We start from the raw sequence: 27,718 nt of genomic DNA, 5'->3' as shown, positions 1-27,718 counted from the left end.
TTTCAGAATTTTCTCTTTATCCTTGTATTTTGCCAGTTTCACTATGATATGTCGTGCAGAACATTGATTCAAGTTCTGTCTGAAGGGAGTTCTCTGTGCCTCTTGGATTTCAATGCCTTTTTCCTTCCCCAGATCCGGGAAGTTCTCAGCTATTATTTCTTCAAGTACCCCTTCAGCACCTTTCCCTCTCACTTCCTCCTCTGGGATACCAATTATGCATGTATTATTTCTCTTTAGTGCATCACTTAGTTCTCTAATTTTCCCCCTCATACTCCTGGATTTTTTATCTCTCTTTTTCTCAGCTTCTTCTTTTTCCATAATTTTATCTTCTAGTTCACCTATTCTCTCCTCTGCCTCTTCAATCCGAGAAGTAGTTGTCTCCATTTTATTTTGCAACTCGTTGATAGCATTTTTTAGCTCCTCCTGGCTATTCTTTAGTCCCTTGATCTCTGTAGCAAGAGATTCTCTGCTGTCCTTTATACTGTTTTCAAGCCCAGCGATTAATTTTATGACTATTATTCTAAATTCACTTTCTGTTATATTGTTAAAATCATTTTTTATCAGTTCGTTAGCTGTTGTTATTTCCTGGATGTTTTTCTGAGGGGAATTCTTCCATTTCATCATTTTGGATAGTCCCTGGAGTGGTGGGGGACTGCGGGGCACTTCCCCTGTGCTATCTTGAATAACTTGCGTTGGTGGGCGGGGCTGCAGTCAGACATGATGTCTGCCCCCAGCCCACCGCTGGGGCCACAGTCAGACTGGTGTGTGCCTTCTCTTCCCCTCTCCTAGGGGCGGGATTCACTGTGGGGTGGCATGGCCCGTCTGGGCTACTTGCACACTGCCAGGCTTGTGGTGCTGGGGATCTGGCGTATTAGCTAGGGTAGATTGGCAAGGTGCACGGGGCAGGAGGGGCAGGCTCAGCTCGCTTTTCCTTTGGAGATCCACTTCGGGAGGGGCCCTGCGGCACCGGGAGGGAGTCAAACCCGCTGGAGGGATGGATCCGCAGAAGTACAGCTTTGGGTGTTTGCCTGGTGCAAGCAAGTTCCCTGGCAGGAACTGGTTCTCTTTGGGATTTTGGCTGGGGGATGGGTGAGGGAGATGGCGCTGGCGAGTGCCTTTGTTCCCCACCAAGCTGTGCTCTGTCGTCCGGGGCTCAACAACTCTCCCTCCCGTTGTCCTCCAGCCCTCCCACTCTCTGAGCAGAGCCGTTAACTTATAACCTTCCAGATGTCAAGTCCCGCTTGCTGTCGGAACACACTCCATCCGGCACCTCCGCTTTTGCAAGCCAAACTCTGGGGCTCTGCCTGGCCGGTGGGCTGCAACTCCACCCTGCCTCCCTCCTGCCAGTCCGTGCAGCGCGCACCACCTCTCCGCCCTTCCTACCCTCTTCCGTGGGCTTCTCGTCTGCGCTTGGCTCCAGAGACTCCATTCTGCTAGTCTTCTGGCAGTTTTCTGGGTTATTTAGGCAGGTGTGGGTGGAATCTAAGTGATCAGCAGGACGCAAGGTGAGCCCAGCATCCTCCTACGCCACCATCTTCCAGTGATAAAATGATTGGAAGAAGAGTTGAAAATGGGTCACCTCTGAGCTTTCCTTTGGATATTAAACAGTCCTTTTCTGTCTCCTAATGATAACCAGGAGCCGTTTGTTCAATTCCTTTTCTCTGTCATTCCCAGGTAAGCCTCTGAACATCCCTTGCAAAGCATTCTTTGGATTCAGTGGAGAGTCTGGACCAATGATCTACTGGATGAAAGGGGAGAAGTTTATTGAAGAACTGGCAGGTCACATTAGAGAGGGTGAAATAAGGTACAGTACTTGAATTGCTTATTTTTTCTTTGCTTTCTTTGCAGTTAATCAATGGAACATCCTAGAAGAGCTTCTGCTTGGGATTTTAATTGCAACTCCAAATCATTCCATTTTCTAAAAGCTGAAATGGTAGAAAGAGTGAGGCTGACTGCCCTAAGAAACGCAAATGTGTAAGCTTCGAATATAAGGAAGTTTTCTCAGGTTCTAAGAATATACCATGGAGTGTAATGACCCCCCTCAAATCTGTTTAAGCAAATTCCTTTGAGTTTCAAAATCTTAGGCCACTGTTACTCCATCCAGCCATACCAAATGTCCAAACTTTGTAGGTGACTCCTCAGACTACTGGGAAAATGCTCATTTATTTACTCCCTAGGAACAGACAACTTTCATAGGTCATAAAAGTAAAGCTACAGTGACAGTAGTAAGCTACTACTCACCAAAATAACTGTGATGGCTCTTGTTGAATAGTATTTATTTTTCCCAGTACCCACTGCTCATCCTAAAAGTGTCTGTCAGTTTAGCACCTCCCTAGACAGATACCACCTGTTACAAAAACTGTCCAGATACCTTCCTGGTACATAGAAATGTATTCTATTGGTTTTCTAATCATATTTAATATAAGGTCATTTGTCTTTATTCCATTGGATATTCTTTCCTGCTTTGTCAAAGATTAGTTGGCCATACATTTGTGGGTCCATTTCTGGGTTCTCTATTCTGTTCCATTGATCTGAGTGTCTGTTCCTGTGCCAGTACCATACTGTCTTGATGATTACAGCTTTGTAGTAGAGATTGAAGTCTGGGATTGTGATGCCTCCTACTTTGGTTTTCTTTTTCGAGATTGCTTTGTCTATTCGGGGTCTTTTCTGGTTCCATACAAATTTAAGGATTATTTGTTCTAGCTCTGTGAAGCATGCTGGTGTTATTTTGATAGGGATTGCATTGAATATGTAGATTGCTTTGGGTAGTGTTGACATTTTAACAATATTGTTGTTCTTATCCAGGAGCATGGAAACTTTTTCCATTTTTTTGTGTCTTCTTCAATTTCTTTCATAAGCTTTCTATAGTTTTCAGCGTATAGAATTTTCATCTCTTTGGTTAGATTTATTCCTAGGTATCTTATGGTTTTGGGTGCAACTGTAAATGGGATCAATTCCTTGATTTCTCTTTTTGTGGCTTCATTGTTGGTGTATAGGAATGCAATCAATTTCTGTGCATTGATTTCATATCCTACAACTTTGCTGAATTCATGAATCAATTCTAGAAGTTTTTTGGTGGAATCTTTCGGGTTTCCCATATAGAATATCATGTCATCTGCGAAGAGTGAAAATTTGATCTCCTCCTGGCCAATCTGGATGCCTTTTATTTCTTTATGTTGTCTTATTGCAGAGGCTAAGACTTCCAATACTATGTTGAATAACAGTGGCGAGAGTGGACATCCCTGTCTTGTTCCTGACCTTAGGGGGAAAGCTCTGTTTTTCCCGATTGAGGATGTCATTAGCATTGGGTTGTTCGTACATGGCTTTTATGATCTCAAGGTATGATCCTTCTACAGTCTCTTCAGCAAGTGGTGCTGGGAAAACTGGAGAGCAACATGCAGAAGAATGAATCTGGACCACTTTCTTACACCATACACAAACATAAACTCAAAATGGACCAAAGACCTAAATGTAAGACAGGAAGCCATCAAAATCCTTGAGGAGAAAACAGGCAAAAACCTCTTTGATCTTGCCCACAGCAACTGCTTACTCAACACATCTCTGGAGGCAAGGGAAACAAAAAGCCAAAATGCACTACTGGGACCTCATCAAAATAAAAAGCTTCTGCACAGTGAAGGAAACAATCAGTAAAACTAAAAGGCAACCAACAGAATGGGAGAAAATATTTGCAAATGACATATCAGATAAAGGGTTAGTGTCCAAAATCTATAAAGAACTTATCAAACTCAACACCCAAAAAACAAATAATCCAGTGAAGAAATGGGCAAAAGACATGAATAGACACTTCTCCAAAGAAGACATCCAGATGGCCAACCGACATATGAGAAAATGCTCAACATCACTCATCATCAGGGAAATACAGATGAAACCACTGAGATACCACCTCACACCTGTCAGAGTGGCTAATATTAATAACTCAGGCAACAACAGATGTTGGCAAGGATGTGGAGAAAGAGGATCTCTTTTGCATTGTTGGTGGGAATGCAAGGTGGTGCAGCCACTCTGGAAAACAGTATGGAGGTTGCTCAGAAAATTAAAAATAGAACTACCCTATGACCCAGCAATTGCACTGCTAAGAACGTACCCAAGGGATACAGGAGTGCTGATGCATAGGGGCACTTGTACCCCAATGTTTGTAGAAGCACTCTCAACAATAGCCAAATTATGGAAAGAGCCTAAATGTCCATCAACTGAGGCATGGATAAAGAAATTGTGGTTTATATACACAATGGAATACTATGTGGCAATGAGAAAGAATGAAATATGGCCTTTTGTAGCAACATGGATGGAACTGGAGAGTGTTATGCTAAGTGAAATAAGCCATACAGAGAAAGGTATTTATCCAAGGGATACAGGTGTGCTGTTTCGAAGGGACACACGCACCCCCATGTTTATGGCAGCACTAATGAACAATTACCAAAGTATGGAAAGAGCCCAAATGTCCATTGATGGATGAATGGATAAAGAAGATGTGGTATATATACACAATAGAGTATTACTCGGCAATCAAAAAGAATGTAATCTTGCCATTTGAAATTATGTGGATGGAATTGGAGGGTATTATGCTAAATGAAATTAGTTAGAGAAAGATAAAAATCATATGACTTCACTCATATGAGGACTTTAAGAGACAAAACAGATGAACATAAGGGAAAGGGAAACAAAAATAATATAAAAACAGGGAGGGGGACAAAACAGAAGAGATTCATAAATATGGAGAACAAACTGTGGGTTACGGGAGGGGTTGTGGGATGGGGGATGGGCTAAATGGGTAAGGGACACTAAGGAATCTACTCCTGAAATCATTGTTTCACTATATGCTAACAAACTTGGATGTAAATTTTAAAAAATAAAAAATACACTTAAATTAAAAGTAATAAAAAAATAAAATAAATAAATAAAATGGCAGACATAAGCCCAACATATCAATAATTACATTGAATGTGAATGATGTCAATATATAAAATAGATACAGAGTTTGCCAGAGTGGATTAACAAATGACCAAACTAAAAAAAATAATAAAAGAAAATTTCAGTATCTGTAAAAAAAATAGAAAAATAAAGGTTGCAGTATCTGTATTTGATGGCACTCAAAACAATTACCTTGAAGAAGAGAAAATTATCATTAAAATATTGTATCTTTGAAAAATGGTATCTTTGACAATAAAAATTTTAATAAATGGGAAAAATGTCATTTGTATGAATAAGGGATAGGTAATTTTTTTCTCTTACAGATAGCTCCCTGGTAGATAGACATCTTTTTTTTTTTTTTGGTTTTATAATCCTATTTGATATGATATCTTTTGTATATATAAGGGATAGGTAATTTTTCTTACTCAGTCTATGAGATTGTCCTTTAATTTCAGAAATGGTGATATACAATGTACATTTTTCATTCCAATAGGAGTTGGGACCCTTCCACCTCTACTCCCATTAAGAATCTTGTAGTGGAAGCCAATCCAATATTTCAGTGCAGTGCTCTTTCACTTTTTTTTTTATCGAATATGTAGCAGTGTGAAAGAAACAAGTACACTTTATATTATTTTCTATGATTAAATATAATTTATTATAGCTATTATGACAGCTTCTCTTCATGTGTCCACCCAACAGTTCCACTCTAGAGGATCATAACTTTGAGGATCTCTGAATCCCCTGAGAGCCTATGCAAAATATTGATTAAATGGGAATATTTCGAGGAAAAAATTGCATGAAAGGTGTCTGAATTAGTCATTCATCAGGGAAATTCAAATCAAAACCCCTGACAACACTTTATACTCACCAGGCTGGCTATAATTGAAAAGATTATAAGAAGTGTTGCCTAGGATGTGGAGAAATTGGAATCCTCATACATTACTGGTAGGAATGTAAGATGGCACAGCCACTTGGATAACACTCTGGCAGTTCCTCCAATCATTAAACATATAATTATTAGCAATTCCCCTTGTAGGTATATAATGAAGAAAAATGAAAACATATATCTACACAAAAACTTGTACACAAATGTTCACTGTAGCATTATTCATAATAGACAAATGTGGAAACAACCTAAATTTTTATCAACTGATGAATGGATAAATAAAATGTAGTATGTTCATACAATGAAATATTATTCAGCCATTAAAAGGAATGAATAAAGTACTGATATACACTGCAACATGGATGAACCTTGAAACCATACTCAATGAAAGAAGACAGTGGGAAAAAACTACAATATAATATGTCTAGAATAGGCATATCTATAAAGCCAGAAAGAAAATTAGTGGTTGCTTAGGGCTGGAGGAATGGAGGTATAGGGTTAAATACCTAACGTGTATGGGTGATATATTGTTTAGTGAGGTGAATACAATATAACATAAAATGCACTATTTTAAAGTGTACAAGTTAGTGACATTTAGTACATTCATGATTGTGCAACAATAACCACTATCTAGTTCCAGAAAATTTTCATTACCACAAAACAAAACCCTGTGCCCATTAAACAGCCTGAAGCTTCTTTTTGAGGTGATGAAAATGTTACAAAACTGTGGCAATGGTTGCACATATTTGTGAATATACTAAGAAACAGTGAATTGTACATTTTAGATGGATGAATTGTATGGTATGTAAATTATATCTCAATAAAGCTGTTTTAAAAAAACTTCCAGTTGAATGCCTGGCACATAATAGATGTTCAGAAAAAATAATCAATATACTACTTTTAATTTTTTTAATGTTTATTTATTTTTGAGAGAGAGAGAGAGACAGAGCATGAGCAAGGGAAGGGCAGAGAGAGAGGGGGACACAGAATCTGAAGCAGGCTCCAGGCTCTGAGCTGTCAGCACAGAGCCTGACACGGGGCTCGAACTCACAAACCATGAGATCATGACCTGAGCTGAAGTCAGACTATTAACTCCCATTTAAAGTTTAAGTTTCCTAATTACTAACACTTTATTAGCTTAATTACTAACACTAAGTTAAGGTTTATGAAATTAATGCAACTGAGTTTCTTTTAAATTATTTTAGAAGATACATATTTAGAATTTTTCTCAATATATTTGCCTGTAAAGGATTGTAAGGGTTACTCTTCATTTTTCAAAAAAAAAAAAAAAACTGATCCCCAAAGGACAAGTCATAGGTACAATGGTACATATTAGCAAAATTTCCACTATCAAAAAGCTCAGAGCTATGTTTTATGATCAGGGTAGTAGTTATATATGAACATAAGATAATTATCTCTCTTTCTTTCTGCATGAATGACTGGGTTTTTCTAAATAAATAGATTTAATGGGGGTATAATTGGCATACAATAAACAGCACACAATTTAAAGTATACAATCTATAAGCGCTGATTGATTGATATATGTATACATCTATGAAATTATCACCATAATTAAGATAATGAACATACAAATTGCCCACAAATTTCTCTTTTGTAATCCCTGCCTCCTCCTCTACTTCCACAACACTGTTCTATCACTATGAATCAGTTTGTATTTTCTAGAATTTTATATAAATGAAATAATGTAGTACGTGCTTTTTTTTTTTGGTCTGGATTATTTCAGTTAACACAATTATTTTGAAATTCATCCATCTTATTAAATGTAGCAATAATTCATTTTTTTTGCCAAGTAGTATTCCATTACATGGATATAAACTGGTTACTTGTTGATGGATATTTGGGTTGTTCCCAGTTTAGGGACTATTACACATAGAACCGCTATGAACATTCACATATGCATTTTTGCATGCCCATATATTTCTTTTTTTCTTGAATAAATAGTGAGACATGGAGTGGCTGAATTATATAGTGGGTGTACATTTACCTTTTCTAGTTCATTTTTTAGCTTTGTTTTAAAAACAATTTTTATCATAATTATAGATTTACAGAAAAATTTTGAATATACGGTCTTAGTCTACTTGGTCTGCTTTAACAAAAATTCAACAGACTAAATGGTTAAACAACAAATATTTATTTCTCATGGTTCTAGAGACAGAAAGTTCAAGATCAAGGCACCAGCAGATTTAATGCCTGATGAGGGTTTATTTACTTCCTCATTCATAGATCGTTGTCTCACTACACCCTCACATGTGTTCACATGATGGAAAAGATGAGAAAACTCTCTACGGTCTCTTTTGTAAGGGCACTAATCCTATCCTTTAGGGCTTCTCCCTCATAACCTAATCATCTGCCAAAATCCCCACCCCCAATACCATCACATTAAAAATTAGAATTTAAAGGTATGAATGTTTGTTTTGGGTGGGGTATAAACATTAAGTCATAGTAGATAGTACAGAGATTTTCTACATACCCTATGTCCAGTTTTCCCTGTTACTAATACCTTAAGTTATTATGGTACATTTATTACAATTAATGAACCAAAATTGATGTATTATCATTAACTGAAATCCACATTTTATTCAAATTTCATTAGTTTTTACCTATTATTCTATTTTTTTTTCTCCAGGATCATTTAACTTTTTAAAATCTGCCATGTGGTTATACCATTTTAAAAAAGAAAAGTTAGGCACTGCTGCTGGTCTCTAGCAGCAAATGATTAAAATGGTGAATGACAAAGCATACATATATGAAACATTTCGGTCTAGTCCAAGCCACTTTATTAGGTGCAAATGAACCAACCAGATAGTACTATAGGAAGTCAACCTTTCAGGACTTGCAAAATGTCATTATTTATTTGCTCTTGCTACATCTTCTTCCTCCACTTTCCTCAACCCTCCCTATAAAAAAGGGTGCATACGTATATTTGCAGTGGAGGCAAGTAACATGAGATTTGTTGTGAAATTTTTGCAAAACCCTACTGGCAAACTAGAAACTCCTTAGAGAAGTGCAAACAAAGAGGCAGGGATTCCTAGCCAAGATAAACACACAGTCAGCCATTTTGTAATATTAATTATGTAATCTTGATCTATTTGAGAGCTTGTGTGGGTGCAGGAATTCCTTTAGGATACGGCCATTTATACTAACACAGGAGTTAATTACTAGATTCTCTCTTCTAGCTTCCAAAGCCAATGTCCTTGAATGAAAGCATACAAGATTTTTATACAGTATGGCAGATGGAACGAATCTGGTAGTTTCATTTTTTTAAAAATGCTAATCATGCCATTAATTCAACTAAGAGAAGATCTGCATTCTTTCATAGCCCATAGCACACATTTTCTCCAAAGAGAACAGTTCTGATGGTAGAATGCTGAAGATGTTAAGTTGAGGTTTCCTCTTGAAAGCATTTCTGGAAACAAAACTTCCTTCTGGATGCATGGCTCTCCCTCAGGTTACTGTATTTGCTTCATATTTTAATTGAATCATAGCTCTTATGTTGTGGATGCATATCAGAAGTACACTGCCCCATAGATCTAAGAAGTGGGGAGTAAATAAATTGCTCTCAAGTAGTTGATTTATGGAGAGTCTACCACAGAGGAACTGTATCTGGCAGGAGGACTGGCCACACTGCCTAGGTTCTCAATTTCCTGGGCAGCAGCTTGATCCTAGAAGTATGTGTTGCAACTTTTTCTCTCTTAGTATTGCCCCTGAGGAATAGAGAACTTTGAAAAAATCTACCTAGGGATAAAACTTGGATATTCACCAAAAGTTTGATGAAATAATGTCTTCAGACTGCAGTAAGTGCACATTTCCCCTGGAGCTTGACTAGCATATTTGACCAAATCCTGAGGAGGATTTTGGAGTTATCATTTATTTGCTCTGTGGGTTACTTTTTTTCTCTCTCTGGGTTACTTTGACCACATTGACTCCTTGCACCTCCTGACTTGCAACCTATTGCCAAAGTACCTCAGACTCCAATCTGAGCATACAGATTCTCCTTTAGCAGAAATTGGAATAGCCCTCCCACTTCTCTGATGTTGGTAAGAGACTGAACTCTAAGGAAATCTGAACCCAAATATAATATCCATTCACAACTTCCAGCCTATCCCTTAAACTGCATCCCAAATTTTCCAGTGACCTCAGAAGATGTCATCTGTAGGGATGTTGAAGGAATTTGGTATGTGCAGTAGCATGAGCTGCATTTGTGCAAGTTTGGTTATTTTTATCTACCATTTTAAAGTCATTGCAACAAGCTGATTCCTATAAGCTCTACCATGTCTATTCAGAGAAGTGAAATAATTATTGGGAGGAGACCCAGTGGAAACTGTCATTAGGAAAGGACATCCTAATATTTGTCCCTCTGTTAAAATTTAACGGGAAGAATTTGCAAAGTGACATAAGAGAGTCATGAAAAAGAGTGGTAGTCTTTGGGTGTAAGCATTCTAAAAAGGCCAATCCAGTTCCGTGTCATTATAGAATTACCTTTTAATTAATCTTACCAGAGGCTTGAGAATTATAAAAAATAAAGGAATTTTCTAGTGAGGTATGTACTCCACAGTGCTAATAAAAAATATCAGAGAAATTGAACTCCTCCTATTAAACAACAATAGTCTCTAAGCTTGCCTACAGGTTTGTGAATTGCATCTGATTGTCAAAGGAGACTGAACGAATTTCAATGCAATTGCTTTGCCCCAATAGAGAGTAATTTTTCATTATAATTCTCACTTTACATATCTTCCCATCAATATCTAACTTTTTTACCCCTTAGGCAATACCATAAAACAGTTTACCAAATCTTTTATAATTCTTGAGCTGAAAAACATATTCAATTCATCTTAAGGTTTTCCAAACAAGCTTCTTAAAATGCAAATAATTTTATTTACTTTCAATTACTGAAAAACTATAAGTTGAATATGGGCTTTGTGTGTTTTTAGTTTTGGTTTCTTCACTCCTACTTCCACCACTTTCTGGCTTTCTGTTCTCATCTCTTTACCTTAACATCCTCTCCTTGAATGAGTAAAATGCTCTTAACAAAGAGGGGAATGTGATACAGCTATGAAAAGATTTTATTCTTGATATAAAGGAGTCTATATTAAAGACCCCAAATAGCCTTTTCCTAACTAATCAATTAAAAAATATAGAGATGTGAATATATAGTTTGCTCCAAAATATAGAGGAAACTATTGAAGTCTCAGACAGCCCAAGGCAAAATGATGTGCTCTGTTTTGGCAACTTCCGACTACACTTTTTCAGTGCCTTGAAGCACCCCACCTGCTCTGGCCTTCCTCAAATTGAGCTAACACACACACACACACACACACACACACACACACACACACACACTTCTTCTTTTCCCCCATTCTCAGCTTATCTCACTGGAAGAAGGAACACTGATCAATCACTTTGCCTTTGATCTAAATAAGTTTCAAATCTTATGACCTATGTGTGAATGTAGATTTTGTAAATCATGAGCAGGCTTCAATGGAAAAGTTAACTTTATAATCAGCATAGTTTTTACCTAGGGACAATCTGAATTGCCACCTATCTGAAGGATAAATTTTAGAGTGATGACTCTACTATTCACAGCTCTAGTTCCACAGTGGATCTTAGCCTTGACCAATGCCTACAATATTTAAAGCTTACCTAAGACATACTTCTTAAATATCTTCATTTAATGAACAGACTATAGATGCCCAATCTCACATATAATGTCTTATATTAATAAGCACCTGTAATTATTTTGAAAAAACAATAATAATAGGAATAATAATTCCTATTCATGTTTTTATAAGACACAGTAGATTGCAAAAGCATTTTGGAATCCTAAACCACATTGGGATTTTCATGATAACCATCTGAGATAAATAGTATCAGTTTATTTTACAGAATAAAAAAAAAATTGGTTTAGAGACTGAGGAAGATCTATCCATGCACAATACCAATGGAGCCAGGGTAGTTCATTCACAGTACCAGTGGAGCTAGACCTGAATTCATCAAAATACAACTAGAAAGAATCCTCAGTTTCCCAGAATGCTTTGTTGTAGTGCACATTTGGGATGTAGAGTCAAAATCTGCGTGGGACTGAAAGAGTAAAAATCAGTCTGGGTGGAGAATAAGCAGCCCTGCTATTAATCAGCCTGGGAGGAAAGACAGATAAAACCAGCTGCAAAGTTAACAGAAAACCCTGTTTTCCCCAAGGTCATGCAGCAGTTGTAAAATGCCATAACGACCCCCACCTCCTTTGAATGGCTACTGATTTCTTACCAGTGATGCCCCAGACCTACTTTGCTATTTTAATATGTTACTGGGCATACCCAATTGCTAAGACTTGCCTCATGACAGCTGTCAAACCCTAGTCAATCCTCTCTTCTCCCAATGCTACCTTAAAAATCCCAACCTATCCAGAATTTATCAGGGCTTGCCTAGACTCTCCTCAGAATCTTCAGTGAAAATCCAAACATTATAAAAATGCTTTCTTCCTATCTTCAGTCAAGGAATGATCCACAATTACTCTGGAGTGTCCCACCTTCAGTGCATTCAGTCAATAAATCTGATTTTTTTTTTCAGATTATAGGCTGGATCCTGGTCTATGACTAATAAGGCTTTAATAGGCCCTAAAAATGACACTAAAAGGGGGCACCTGGGTGGCTCTGTCGGTTAAACATTCAACTCCTGATTTTGGCTGTTTGTGATCTCACAGTTCATGAGTTCGAGCCCTGCATCAGGCTCCCTGATGACAGTGCAGAGTCTGCTTGGGATTCTCCCTCTCTCTCCCTCTCTCCCTGTGCGCCTCCCATGCATTCTCTGTCTCTCAAAATAAGTAAATAAACTTAAAAAATAACACTAAAATAAAGATTTTGTTTGAGATTTTTTTAACTGAAGCTGCTTCCCAGCAGCTTCATTTTATTTTTATTTACTTTTTATTTTTTAATTTTATTTATTTTGAGAGAGAGACACAGTGAGTGTGGAAGGGGCAGACAGAGGGAGAGAGAGAATCCCAAGCAGACTCTACACTCTCAGCGCAAAGCCCAATGTGGGTTCAAACTCACGAACAGTGAGATCATGACCTGAGCTGAAATCAAGAGTCAACAATGATTACTCATACTCATAATGATAACCTAGAGACGGTACAAGATATCTATACACCACAGGAGGGCTCACTTTGGTTTAAAGGACCATTTAGGATGAATGGAAATTGGAATTAGACATTTTCTTTTATTTTATTTTGGAGGGAATCAATCTCTACCCTTTATTTCATGCTATATTTTTAAAAGATCCAGTTTTGTTGAGGTATAAATATAAAAATCCTGATTGTGTATATTTAAAGTATACAACATAAGGTTTTGGTATATGTTTACATTGTAAATCAAGCTAAGCCACAATCAAACTAATTAACCACCACCATACATAGTTACCATGTTTTTGTGTGTATGGTGAAAACATTTGAGAATTACACTCCTAGCAAATTTCAAGTATACAGTACCCTTATTACTAAATATAGTCATCATGCTGTACATTAGGTCTCTAGGACTTATTCATTTTATAACTGGATGACCAGCATCTCCCCATTTCTTCCACCTTCCACCTTCTGGTAACCACCATTCTATTCTGCTACTATGAGTTTGGCATTTTTAGGTTCCACATAGAAATTGTATCATATCATACAGTATATTTCATTTTTTGATTTATTTTACTTAGCAAAGTATTTTTCAGGTTCTTTTATGTTGTTGCAAATGGCAAGGTTTGCTATTTATTTATTTATTTATTTATTTATTGTTTATTTTGAGAGAGAGAGAGAGAGAGAGAGAGAGAGAGAGAGAGAGCAGGTGCACATGTCGGGGAGGGGCAGAGAAAGAGATTCCCCAGCAGGAACCACACTGTCAGTGTGGAGCTTGATTCAGGGCTCAAACTCACGAATAGTGAGATCATGATCTGAGCCAAGTCACATGCTTAACGGACAGAGTCACCCAGGTGCCCCAACGTTGGCTTCTTTTTTAAGATTGAATAATATTCTATTGTATGTATGAACCACATTTTTCTGACTATTCATCCATTGATGGGCACAGGTTGTTTTCATATCTAGGCTATTATGAATAATGCTGAAATGAACATGAGAGTGAAAATACCTATTTGAGATCCTGATTTCATTTCCTTTACATATATACTCAGAAGTGGGATTTCTGGATTGTATGGTAGTTCTATTTTTTTAATGTTTATTTATTTTTGAAAGAGAGAGAGACAGAGACAGAGTGCGAGCAAGAGAGGGGCAGAGAGAGAGGGAGACACAGAATCTGAAGCAGGATCCAGACTCTGAGCTCTCAGCACAGAGCCTGACATGGGGCTTGAACCCATGAACTGCAAGATCATGACCTGAGCCAAAGTAGGACATTTAACGAACTGAGCCACCAGGCGCCCCTATTTTTAATATTTTGAGGAATCTCTGGATTGTTGTCCATAGTGGCTGCACCAGTTAATATTCCAACTAACAATGTACAGAGTTCCCTTTTATCCACATCATGGCCAACAATTTTCATCTTTTGTTTCTCTGATAATAGCCATTTTAACAGGTGGGAGATGATGACTCATTGTGATTTTGATTTGATTTCCCATTTAACAAGCACTACCCATTGGCCATTTATATGTCTTCTTTGAAGAAATATCTATTCAGGTCATTTGTCCATTTTTAATAAGGTTATGTGTTTGTTTTGTTTTGTTTTAATATTGAGTTGTAAGAGTTCCTTATATGTTTTGGATTTTAACCCCTTATCAGATATATGGATTGCAAATATTTTCTCCTATTCCCTAAATTACATCCACTCTCTTTTTTGATAGAAATATAATTGACATACAACATTAGTTTCAGGTGCACAACATAATGATTTTGTATTTGTATATATTGCAAAATGATCACAATAAGTCTAGTTACATTTTTCACCATACATAGTTATAGAATTTTTTTCTTATTATTAACTATAGTTGCCATGCTGTGCATTACATCCCCATCAACTTATCTATTTTGTAATTGGAAATTTGTACCTTTTGATTCCCTTCACTCATTTTGGCCTCCCCCCCCCAACCTCCTGCCTCTCCACCAATTTAGTCTCTGTATCTATGAACTTGTGTTTCTTTCTTTTTTTAGATTTCACATATAAGTGAGACCATATGCTCTTTTAGAAGCCTTTTAGTTTGATATAATCCCACTTGTCTTTCTTTTTTGTTTGTTAGTTATTTGTTTTGCTTCTCTTGCCTATGCTTTTGGTATAATACACAAAAAATCATTGCCTAGATCAATGTCAAAAAGTTTTACCCTATGGTTTCTTTAGTAGTTTTATGGTTTCAGGTCTTATGCTTAAGTACTTAATCCTTTTTGGGTGGATTTTTATATATGATGCCAGGTAAGGATCCAATTGTATTCTGTATGTGGATATAGTTTTCCCAATAGTACTTATTGAAGAGACTATACTTTCCCCCATTGTGTATTTTTGACATGCTTTTTGAAAATCTGTTGACTGTAGATTGTGGATTTGTGGATTCTTCATACTGTTCTATTTGTCTATATGTCTGTTTTTATACTAGAGCCATACTGTTTTGATTATTGTAGCTTTTTGATGTAATTTGAAATCAGGAAGTATGATCCCTCCAGCTTTGCTCTTCTTGTTCAAGATTGTTTTGGCTATTCGGGGTCTTTTGTGATTCCATATATTTTAAGATTTTTTTTCTATTTCTGTAAAAAAATGGCATTGGGATTTTGATATGGGTTACACTGAATCTATAGATCACTTTGGATGGTGTAGACATTTTAACAATATTAATTCTTCCAATCTGAATACAGGATGTCTTTCCATTTATCTGTGTTTTCTTTAATTTCCTTCATCAACATTGTATAATTTTCACTTTACACATCATTCACCTCTTTGGCTAAATTTATTCCTTAGCATTTTATTACTTTTCTTGCCATTGTAAATGGGATTGTTTTCTTAATTTCCTTTTCGTGGCTTCTCTGGTTTTAATTGAGCATTTTATGTGCTTTTATTTTGTCTTCTCTGTTAGCATATCAATTGTACTTTTAGAAAATTTAGTGTTAGGCCTACAGTTTGCAATAACATTTACAACTAATCTAAGTTCACTTTCAAATAATACTATACTGCTTCACATGTAGTGCAGGTACCTTATAACAGTCATAAATTTCAATTATCCATAAACTATAATCACCAAATACATTGATGCTATTATTTTGCACATTTATAACTTAACTTTATTGAAAAGTGATTCACAAATATACTTGTATATATTTAAAGTATATAATGTGATTATTTTATATACATATACATTGTAGAATGATTACCAAGATCAAGATAATTAACTCATCCATCGGCGAGCACAGTTAACATAAATAAATCTTTTTTAAAATGTGGTGAGAATGCCTAAGATCTACTCTCAGCAACTTTCACATATATAATACCATATTATTAACTGTAGTCTCAGTGCTATACATTAGGTCCTCATAACTTTTCTTCTTATAACTACTATTATTGCTATTATTATTTAAAACTGTTACATGTTTGATAAATTATGAATAGGAAAAATAAAATGTTTTATCTTAATTTATTCTTTCTCTAACACTCTTTCTTTCATTATGTAGATCCAAATTTCTGAACTATATCATTTTCATTTTTTTCTGAGGAACTTCTTTTAACACTTCTTGCAAGATAGGTCTAATGGAAACAAGTTCCCTCAGTTTTCATTTGTCTAAGAAAGTCTATTTACCCTTCACTTTAGATAAATAACTTATTTGGATACAGCATTTTAGGTTGTTGGGATATTTTTCACCACTTTGAATATTTCACTCCACTTTTCTTGCTTTCATGGTTTCTAAAGAAAAAGTCTGATGTATTTCCTATTCTTGTTTTTGTAGAGGTACTTTTATTTCCTTTGTATTATTTCAAGATGTTCCATTTGTTTTGATTTACCGCAGTTAGAATATCATATATCAAGGTGTACATTTTTTAGTATTCATTCTGTTTGGTATTCTCTAAGCTGCCTGCAATCTTTGGTTTGGACCGTTTCATTAACTTTGGAAAATTCTCAGCTCTAATACCTTAAATATTTCTATTGTTCTCTTCTCTCTTACTTCTAATTTTGGTATTTCCATTACATGTATCTTCCTCTTTTTGTAATTATCCCTTGGGAGTTATATTTTGTTCCATTTTTTCAGACTTTTTCCCCTTTTACATTTTAGTTTAGGAATTTCTACTGATATATCTTCAAGATCACTAATTCTTTCTTCATCTGTGCCCGGTCTATTGATAAGCCCATGAAAGGCATTCTTTATTTCTATTACTGTTACTGTGTTTTTTTATTTCTAGCATTTTCTTTTGATTCTTTCTTAGAATTTCTATCTCTCTGGTTACATTGCCCAATACTGTTGATATATATTGTTCGCTTGTTCCATGGAAGCACTTAACATATTAAACATAGTTTTCTTGCATTCCCAGTCTGATCATTCCCAAATCTCTGCTATATCTGATTATGGTTCTGATGTGTACTTTGTCTCTTCAGACTACATTCTTTGGGGTTTGGGTTTTTGTTTGTTTGTTTGTTTGTTGTTTGTTGTGTGTTTTTTCTTTTTGTCTTTGTTTCTGTTTTGCTTTTTAATATTTTTTGGTAATATTTTGTTATTGTTGAAAGCCACACATTATGCACCAGGTAAAAGGAACTGAGGTAAATAGACTTTTAGTGTGAGAGTTTATGTTTATCTTGTTAGGTTGTGTTTACTGTTTGCTATAGTTGTAGGTATAAGAGGCTAAAATTTCGTAGAATGTACATGTTTATGTCTCCACTGTTTTCTTTGTGTTTTCCTAGAGACTGCTTTTTAAATAGGGTCTGAGCTTTGCAGTTATTTCAGCTGAAAGCCCTTGTTATCATACAGGAACCTGATTGGTGGTAAGCATTCTATAATCTTATGATAAAGTCTTAGTCTTTCATGGAGCCTGTGCCTTTGAATATGACCTTCACAACTGCTTCTCAGCTTTTCTCCTCTTTTTAAGTGAGACAGGAAAGCTTGAGGGGGTAGCTGGAGTTTAGTATTGCAATTCCCTTCCCTCAGGTAGGCTAGGTTTGGTAAAATTCAAGTAGTTTAGGCTCTGATAAAAGAATTTCCCTTAGTGACAGGCCTTTGTTAAGAAGCACAGAGTGCTCTGGAATGATTGCTTTTATTAAAGCCTCTGACAGAATTATAGGGAGATCTTTCTGTGATCTTCACCCTGAGATCCTGGTAGGGTTCCCAGAAGCAAAACTCATGAAAATGTGGGGTATTCCAAAGATTACATTTCATGGAGTTTTTAACTCTCAGGCTAGTCCATAGTGGGCTTACAGTGACTTATCAGTTATAGTTTGTTTCTACCTGTACTGGCTCTTGCTCCTTGGTTTCTGCTCCCAATATACTGTGATTCTCAGTATTTGCTTCTTTCTCAAGTTTTGGGGGCAAGGGTTTGCCCTGTGTCCTCAGCTCATTGTTGGATCTAATAATTGTTCATTTTAATTTTCTTCAGCTCTTTTTCTTATTATAATGATAAGAGTGACAAATTCCAAACTTTTACTAGTTTTTAAGATGAGGTCCTAACTGAAACTTTTGAAGGTGGTGATTCCTGTAAACTAAATTATTATTTTCTAATTTTTCCAGTGTTTGCTGTTACATGTAACTTGCTTTTCCTGTTAATCCTTCAAATAAAATGCTTCAGAAGTTATTTGAAATATATCACAGGATCTCTTCATTTTTATCCTCTATTCCAAAACCAATCCCTTCAGTGTCTCTCTTTCACACATTCTGCAAAATTTATCTTCAATCCCAGAAAACACTCCCTTATTCCTTTTGTCTAGGCAGACTCTTCTCAAACCTTTTCCAGCTAATTTATTCAATAATAGTCTCTCTCTTTGAAAGTCAATTTTAAGCATAAACTGTACCACTTTTCTTTACTTCATTATGTCTACATATTTTTTTTCAACTATGTAGATCTTGTCTCTTGTTTAAATTTTAATGATTTCTGAGAACAGGGACCTGTTTTTTAATGCTTATATTTATCTTACACTAAATGTCTAGCCCAGAGCTATGCACGTACTAGGGGACTGACAAAGAATCATTGGTTGACTGTTATATATCAATATTTGTTAGGAAATTGATTGCTTTACTGAGTGATTTGTAAATATAAACATCAACTGACTAATTCCCCCAAAGCAAGTCACTTCTAGATTTTCAAGAGCTGATAATTAAGACACTTCATATATATTAATAGATGGACGAAGGATCATTTTTCAGATTCTTTCTGCAGCCTGTGAAGATCTGTTTTTGGAAACTGCATTAGAAATGAAGAGGGAAAGACTGTGTCTGAAAGGACAGAATCAGCTTTCTGCTTCATGCCTGACAGAGGCTGTGGCTTCCCTACACATGAAGCTTTAAATCAAACTTAATTTGTGGTGCATAAGCAGTTTCTGGCACTAAAGGGGGTTCTTCCATAGCAGATGACATAGAACTAAAAGAATTGTGTGTAGTGAGATTAACCCATAGCACAGAGAAAATGGAGAAAGTAAAACTCAATACAAACCGTGAAGACAGTAAATTCCCATTTTTCCCTTGGTTAGGTATATGTTGAGAAAGGAAAACTACAACATTAACCAGGAAGAAAAAGGTTAATAGAAAGACTATCAGTAAAATGTGGTTAAGACAATTCTTACATGTGTCTAGTTCAGCAATGGTACATAAATTTAAAGGACAGGAGACTTACTCAAGTTACAAATGTCAGTATTATGAACTCTCAGATATGTGTATCATTGGGAGGGTACAGACACAGGGTAAATTTTAAAAGCATGTCTATTTGGAATATAATCTGAGCTTCATATTTCAGTATGGGAGACTCTTAGTTTCCAGGAACTCTCTTCCACCAACCAAACTTTAAGCCCTTCTTTCTCTCAAAGGGGAACCAGAAGAGATTAAGCCAACTGAATTTTAAATATCTTAATATATTAATATATAAATATTTAAATATATTAAATTATTAAATATTTAAATATATTAATATAGTATAAATATAAATATTTTTGTAGGAGCCCAAATGTAAATGATCTGCCTTTGATAATGAAATGTTGATGTTTAATAACATTCCTTTGCATGTGTATAGTGCTATTCACTCTTTCAATTACTTTAACCTATTTTACCCTCACAACAAGGTTGAGTATGGTAGGTATTTTTCCCAACTTAAAGCTGAGTTAATTTAAGGCACATTGACTTAATGACTTTGTAAGGATCCAGCTTGAGCTTGTAAATTTGAGGCCTGCATGTAGAACCCGGTTTTCCCTGAACATAGTTGTCTTTTCCAGCTTTATGCTAAATGCTGGCAAATCAGAGCATTTGTCTTTGCATTCATAACCAAGTGTCCAAAAAGGAGAATTAACTCCAGTGCTCCAATTTTCTATCTTGCAAAAACATGTATTTAAGAAATTCACCCCAGAACTTAAGGGCAGGATTGCCACCATGTAGACTTGTTTTCTTTGGTCAAAGGCAGGAGACAGAAAAGACAGCAGGGTGCCCACTATCACTTCATTCAGGAGGCAGCTGGCCATTGGTGAGAATATAACTTTCCAGAGAAACAAGAGGCACACTCCTTAGGAAAGGTTCCTGGCAACTCAGTTGCTCTGTAAAGAACACTTACTCGTGGCCATTCAAGGCCCTTTGCAAATTCACTTGAGAAAGCAAAAAGCAGGACTATGAGAAAATGTCATACAGGGCAGGGTTCTTCCTGTGAGGGGCGAAGGGAGAAAGACAAAAGGAAACAGTGTCTGGAAAAGGCAGGACCATGGCAGTGGGCTAGGATCATTGGCAGATTAAGGCACAGGGCACATGCCTGTATTACACAAATGCAGGAGAAAAGTGGAAAACAAACTTCTCATGGTTATTCGGGGATAGAACGCCAGTAACCACTTTCAGTTTACTTCCTATAAGGCAACCATTTTTAAAGCTCACTTCTTTACTTTCTTACACCCTGTTGTCAAAACTAACCTCAAACGCGAACACTACACCTATCAATTTTTTCCCTTCATGCCATGGTACAAAAATCTAATTTGTTTTCATAACTTCAGCTTAGAACGTGGAGCTCAGTGTTTCCTCTTTTTTGCTACACAAATCATGTTGGCTTGTTTATCAAAGCCTACTGGCATGGTAATATTTCTTTTTGCTAAGTGAATTCCTCACTTCTTTCCTTTTCCATCTGATCTTCACATCAAGAGTCACTTTTTGTGTTTTTTTTTTTTTTAGTTTTTGTTAATGTTTATTCATTTTTTGAGAGAGAGAGAGAGAGAGAGAGAGAGAGAGAGAGAGAGAGGTGGAGAGAGAAGGAGGCACAGAATCTGAGTAGGCTCCAGGCTCTGGACCGACAGCATGTAGCCTGACGGGGCTCAGACTCATGAACTGTGAGATCATGACCAGAGGTGAAGTCAGACGCTTAACCTACTGAGCCACCCAGGCGCCCCATTGTGTTTTCTTTTTGAAGGTTCCATACATAATACCCAGGCAACATTTGCCATACCCAATGGAGACTTTGTGAGCTATGTAATCATCTGCAATTTTTGCATGACTGGTCTCTCCCCATATCAGACGAATTCAACCAAGAATACTGTCTTTATTTCAGGCTCCTCAAAGAGCATCTTGGAGAAAAAGAAGTTGAGTTGGCACTCATCTTTGATTCAGTCGTGGAGGCTGACCTGGCAAATTATACCTGCCATGTGGAAAACCGAAATGGACGGAAACATGCCAGTGTTCTGCTGCGTAAAAAGGGTATTTATTTTTTTAACTATTACTATGGTTTGTTTAGCTACCAAGTAACTATTGAAGTTAAATATGCTTACTGGCCTTATTTTATCATTTAGCACAAATTTCTATTAAGCATTTTGTCTTTTTAAGGAAAAATATCTCTGTCGCTATGGATAGTAGCATAAAATGCCTATAATCTTCTATATCATTAAGAAATAGATTTAAAAAATGAAATATTGTTATGTGTTAAATTCAGTGAAATAAAATGTACCTTAGTTATAAGTATTACATAAAATTTAATATGTATTGGCATTCAAATTTTTCTCTATATTTCACCATCTTATATTGCTTAAATGAAAAACTAGGGATTTTATTATTGAATGAGAAACAAAGCCACTTTTTTATTTCCTGACTAAAATAGAAATAATAAAGAGTATCATAATAGTCTTATAATTGTCATAATAAACATTATAAATAATATGTCATGATATGACCTGGTATTAAGAGGCCTTTGATAGGTACATGTATTTTAAAAATAATTTGGCATTTATGGAAACCCCTCTCTAACTTTATTTTTGGATGGCATGGAAATTGTATATAACGGGCAAAGAAAGTAAATTTATAAATAAAGGAGATAAACGCAAATATAGGAACAAAAATCCCAGCAGCTGGAGCAGCTTCTGAGATTGGCTCTTATTCTGTCACAATTCTTGATTACTGCAAAAGGCTAAATATCTCTGTATGTATGCATCTGGCAAAAGTTTTTGTAAATGTAACAGAACAAATGTTCTCAATCAATGTTTTTGTTGTCTAGGCTATAGAGCAATAGAACACATTCAATCAACAAGGTCACTAGTTGTACCTTTTAACCAAGATGGAATTTCTGTTTTCCTGCCAACCCTAATACTTGACCTTGACCAGCAGTTCTAGGAGAAGCAAGAAAATGTCATTATTCTGAGAATAATGCTTTTATCTCTCTAGTACCATTTCTTATTCAGTTGAATTTGATTCCATCTTAAAATAAGGGAGTTATTGTTGTTTATTTTATTTTATTTTATTTTTTGTATAAAGGAGTGTAATATGGAAAGTAAAATCAGGAAACCCTGGTTGAGTAGATCCTTGTTCAGCCATTGATTCAATAGGACTAACTTGTCTGATTAAATACCGTGAACCTCAGTTTTCTCATCTGTAAAACAGGGATGATAATATCTACATTGTAGAGGCACTTTGAGACTCAAATGATAATTATGTAGTGTAAAATATACCACACTCAGTGTTATTATACAGAACTTGAATTACTTCTCCTGTGCACTAGGCAACCACATAAGTCCACCTACATAAAGGGCAGACATTGATCATGTCCAGATACCTTATGGCAAAGATCACTTTATTCCTGCTCATTCCAGTCTTATTTTAGGCTCAGAGATCATCCAGCCCAGGGTTTGCAGCACCTCTGTGTCTTCAGAAAATTGGGCAATGTCTGGCCATTAATTAGTACTTAGAACCTGTCTTGTTAATGAATGAATAAGGTTATCTATTATTATTGAAGATCATGTATAGCAAGTATTGTGCTAAGGACTGGGAAATAGAATGATGAATAAAATAGACATCCCCAAGTCTGGAAGAGTACAAAGAAAGGTAAATATTAAACATTAAACAAAAAATTTGGGGCACCTGGGTGGCTCAGTTGGTTCAGCTCAGGTCATGGTCTCAGGGTTCATGAGTTTGAGCCCCACATTGGCTGTGTGCTGACAGCTTGGAGCCTGGAAACTGCTTTGAGTTCTGTGTCTCTTTCTCGGCTCCTCCCCCCCTCATGTTCTGTGTCTGTCTCTCAAAAATGAATAAACATTTTAAAAATTAAAAAAAAAAAACTTAAAAAATTGCACAAGTGTTACTGCTATGAGGAAAAACAATGGTGGTAGCAGGGTTCCTATCATTCAGTGAGCAGGGATAGAAATAGCCTTATCTGAGTTTAAAAATAAATTTATTTCTATTTAATAAGTAAAACAACCACTAGCACCCCTTAAAATTTCTAATAATCTGACAGTAGAAACCAAGGCACACTGTAAAATTGCTACCTCACATGGCTTCCTCAGTGAAACATGTCTAAAGCATGAATAACTAAGAATATTAATTCTCATCTTTCTCATCTCCATATATTAGAGTTCCCCAGAGTTCAGGTCACCTCTTCTCATTCACTTCCTAGATGATTTCATTCCATCTCTATCTCATGGTTTTACTTATTGCATATATGCTGACAATTCCTAAATTTATATATCTAGCCTGGTCATCTTTCCTAAACTCCAGAATTGTATACCTAACTGCCTATTCAACAGCTACTCAAAAACTCCACTAGTGGATGTATCTAGTATGCATATCAAGCTTCATTTGTCCCAAACAAGAATTTTGCTTTCTCCATCCTATAAACCTGATCCTCCAGTTGCCTTCTCCATCTCCATCACCATCCTTCCAGTTGCTCAGGCCAAAATCCTAGGAGTCATCCTTGACTTTTTCTTTTCTCTCCTCACATGCTATATCTAGTCCACCACCAAATCCCATGGCTCTACTTTCAAAACACGTCCAGACTCTGATGTCTTTCCCCACATTCACTGTTAATGACCCTGGTCTGAACCACCAGCATCAATTGCCTGGCTCACTGCAATGGCCTAACTGGCCTCCCTGCTTCTTTCTTGTGCCTTGCAGTCTGTGCTCATCACAGCAGCCAGACAGAATGATCCTTTTCATATATAACTTAGAGCATATTATTCCTCTAATCAGAACCCTCCAATTATAGAACCCTCTCCATTACACTTAAAATGAAATCCCAAATCTACACTATGGCCTACAATGCATGACAATCTATTGTGATTTCTGATCCAGTGTTCTACCACAATCTGCCTATTTGCCTCAAACATCACACACACTAGCTTCTTTTCTATTTCTTGTGCTCACCAAGCATAGTGCTATCTGATAGTCTTTGTACTTACTAATTCTGGGTCAGGAACACTCTTCCCTGAGCTGTTCCTATGATTCACTCACTTTTTTCATACAGGGCTCTGCTTAAATATTACCTGCTCAATAGCCTTCCTTGGACACACTCTATAAAAGAGTACTACCCATCACTTTCTTTCTTTTTTTGGGGGGGTGGGGGTTTAGAATATTAAACATTTTAATACAGTTTAAATCAGTGTGTCAGGTCCATTTCATCTCTTTCACTGCCAAATCTGAGGGCAGGCACTGTTTCGGTTTCTCTGCCTTCCCTTTGTCTGTGATGACCAAGGTATAAAGGTATCTGAAGTTTTTTGTTTAAACATTTTAAGCCTTACTGAAGTAAAATTGAGAAATAAAATTATAAGAGATTTAAAGTATACAAAAGGATGATTTGATATACATATACATTGTGAAAGGATTCCCTCTATTGAGTTAATTAATAAATATATGTATCACCTTACATATTTACCTTCCTTTTTTTTTCTTTTGGTGAGAACATGTAAGTTCCTCTTAGAAAGTTTCAATTATACAATACAATGTTATCAACTACATTAGATACTCAGACCTTATTCATTTTACAACTGAAAGTTTGTACCCTTTTATCAACTTCTCCCTATTTCCTCCTCTAGCCCCGACCCCTGACAACCATTTTTGTACTCTCTTCTACTATGACTTCAGGTTTTGTTTTGTTTTGTTCCATTTTGTTTTGTTTTAGATTCAATATATAAGTGATACCATGCAGTATAGTATTTACCTTTCTCTCTCTGGCTTACTTCACTTAGTATAATGAACCTCCAGGTTCATCCATGTTGTACTAAATGATAGGATTTTCCTCCTTTTTTAAGGTGAAATAATATTCCATCATATATATTTATGCCATATTTTCTTGATCTAATCATTCATTGAACTATCCATCACTTTTTTTTCTCTTTCTTGGCTCTATTTATGTTTATTGTACTTATTACTATTTGATATCTTCTTACATATTTGTTTTCTTCTTATCTTCCCCCCTCACCACTAAAATGTAAACTCCACGAGAACAGGAACTTTTTCTGTCTTATGTACTGCTGTATCCCTAGTGCATAGAACATAGTAAGTGCTCAAAAATATTTGCTGAGTGAAAATGTTCCTCCTAGAGGGCCAGAGCAATAGGGTGGGGATAGATAACAGGGATTGGTAAAGAGAGGATTTATCTGTGATTTTCTCTTGACTAGTGTCTGCCCTGGGCTATCTAAATGCATGTCTCTTTTAAAAGACATTTACTTTCCAGATTGGAGGTTAAAAACTTTAAGACCTCAGGGGCCAGGCAGATAGTAAACTTTTTTTTTAAGAGGTTGGATCCTAGAGAAAAAAAAAAAACACAGGATAGAGAAAACATGCCTCACTTTAAAGGGGCAGTCACTACTCTTTTCTAGTAGATTATGCCATGTTTGCTGAAATGTAAACTCAAGGATAAGAGAATTTCTGAGTTTTCAAGTGAAGTTGAGTGACTAGGTATGAAATCTTTTCAGTTTTAAATATTGGTGTCCATTGTTTGGAAACATGTGGAACAACAAAACCTTTTGGGGAGTCATGTTATACCAGTGTGCACTCCCTGTTTTAGGTAGCAGTTAAATTTTTTCACTGTGCTTTGCAAAAGGATGCAGTTCATCTTCTCTTATTCTATTTTCCTTAGGAGCTCTCAACAATATGGTAGAGCTCCAGAAAAGAGGGAGAAGCCCTATGGCCCTGCTTCAACCTTTTTTATCAGACTGAGCTCTGGCTTGTCTTGCAAAACTTAAGATATTTCCTTTGGAGTTAAACATTTCGGGTTTTATCACAGCATAGCCTGGCCTCAGTGGCTGCAGTGTTTTCACCCAGAATATGAGTATGATGTTTGTTAATGGAACAACAACTTACTGATGAGCTATGAGTCAAATATTGAAAAAGCCCTAAGTGATAATAATGAAGAAGCATTTGATGAATCCTTACTGTGAAAAGGCCTTTCGTAAAATGAAAACTTGTGTCTAATATATCCAATTAACAGGGTCAGGCTTTCTCAGAGCAAGACATCCTTATCTATGCATCTTTTACCTGCACCTACCACTTTCTCACTCTCTGATGAACTATCAACAATTATATCTAAAATATCAGTAAGTAGTCTAGTGTGTGTGTGTGTGTGTGTGTGTGTGTGTGTGTGTGTGTGAGTGCACCATGACTGAATTTATGCTAAGGAAATTCTGGTAATTGTTTCTTCTCTGCACATACTGCCTTTCCTACAAACCGGAACAGATCACTGAATCCCTCTCTTCTCATTCCCAGTGCTACTGCCCCACCCTGAACCCCCAACCTGTAAAGAAACCCTCAGGTGGGATCTCCTAACCTGCTTCCCAACTTATGAGCTAGCTAAAAACATTTCCAGTCTTCCCTCTCTACTCCCTTGACTTCAGCTGCTATTTGTCTCACTTTATGATGCTGATCTTCAGGTTCAAAGTGAAGAAACCGTTGGGTTCAAACTAAGAAGGTTAAAAAGAACTACACTTGTACTTTGAGTGCCTACAAAAAGTTATAATCCCATAAATATTTGCTGTTATGGCTATCACTGTATTTGTGATGTGTATATAAGTCACAGTGCAAATAAAATGGCTTTCACCTTCTTAGGAAATGTCTCTAGAAGCACAGATCATGCTAAGATGGAAAATGGCAGTTGAAAACAGAAGACAAAAGAAAAGCCAAGCATCATCTTGGTGATGGCAATTTTGCCCTCTGATTATAGGATGCATGTTTCCTTTTTAATGGCTCTGCCTGGGTTGAATGAAAGAATACTGGTTGAGTCTCAGAGACTTGGTGCACAGTTTTAAACATAAACAGCCATCATTAGGTAATATCTTTCAAAGACATTTTTATAAAATGGACTCCCAAACCACAAAAGTACTTTTCACACCATGGTTTTCTTCCATAAATGTACTGCTGAAAAATGTGCCTACTACTTGAGAGCACAAATTGTTCGTACTGCTGAAGTTTCCATCTACCTAATAACAACTCTACTTTGTATTTAACATAGAAATTGCTGAAAAATTTCCCATTTGGTGACTTTTAAAACAGTTGAA

The 27,718-nt window shown here is 36.3% G+C and overlaps 1 protein-coding gene across 1 annotated transcript in view; it reads left to right on the top strand.

Moving 5' to 3' along the window:
- The window catches only part of IL1RAPL2 (interleukin 1 receptor accessory protein like 2), a 325,170-nt gene that overhangs the window by 266,956 nt on the left and 30,496 nt on the right, over positions 1-27,718 (top strand). Inside the window, exons 3-4 of the mRNA XM_040468434.1 lie at positions 1,675-1,804; positions 21,517-21,662. Of these exons, the coding sequence (XP_040324368.1) occupies positions 1,675-1,804; positions 21,517-21,662 (276 nt within the window). The remainder of the gene's footprint in view (positions 1-1,674; positions 1,805-21,516; positions 21,663-27,718) is intronic.

This window comes from Herpailurus yagouaroundi, unplaced genomic scaffold (genome assembly GCF_014898765.1).
Source record: "Herpailurus yagouaroundi ecotype Mexico unplaced genomic scaffold, PumYag 67700, whole genome shotgun sequence".
Classification (NCBI taxonomy): domain Eukaryota; kingdom Metazoa; phylum Chordata; class Mammalia; order Carnivora; family Felidae; genus Herpailurus; species Herpailurus yagouaroundi.
Note: the sequence above shows the minus strand (reverse complement) of the source record. Positions and strands in the feature narration are given on the sequence as shown.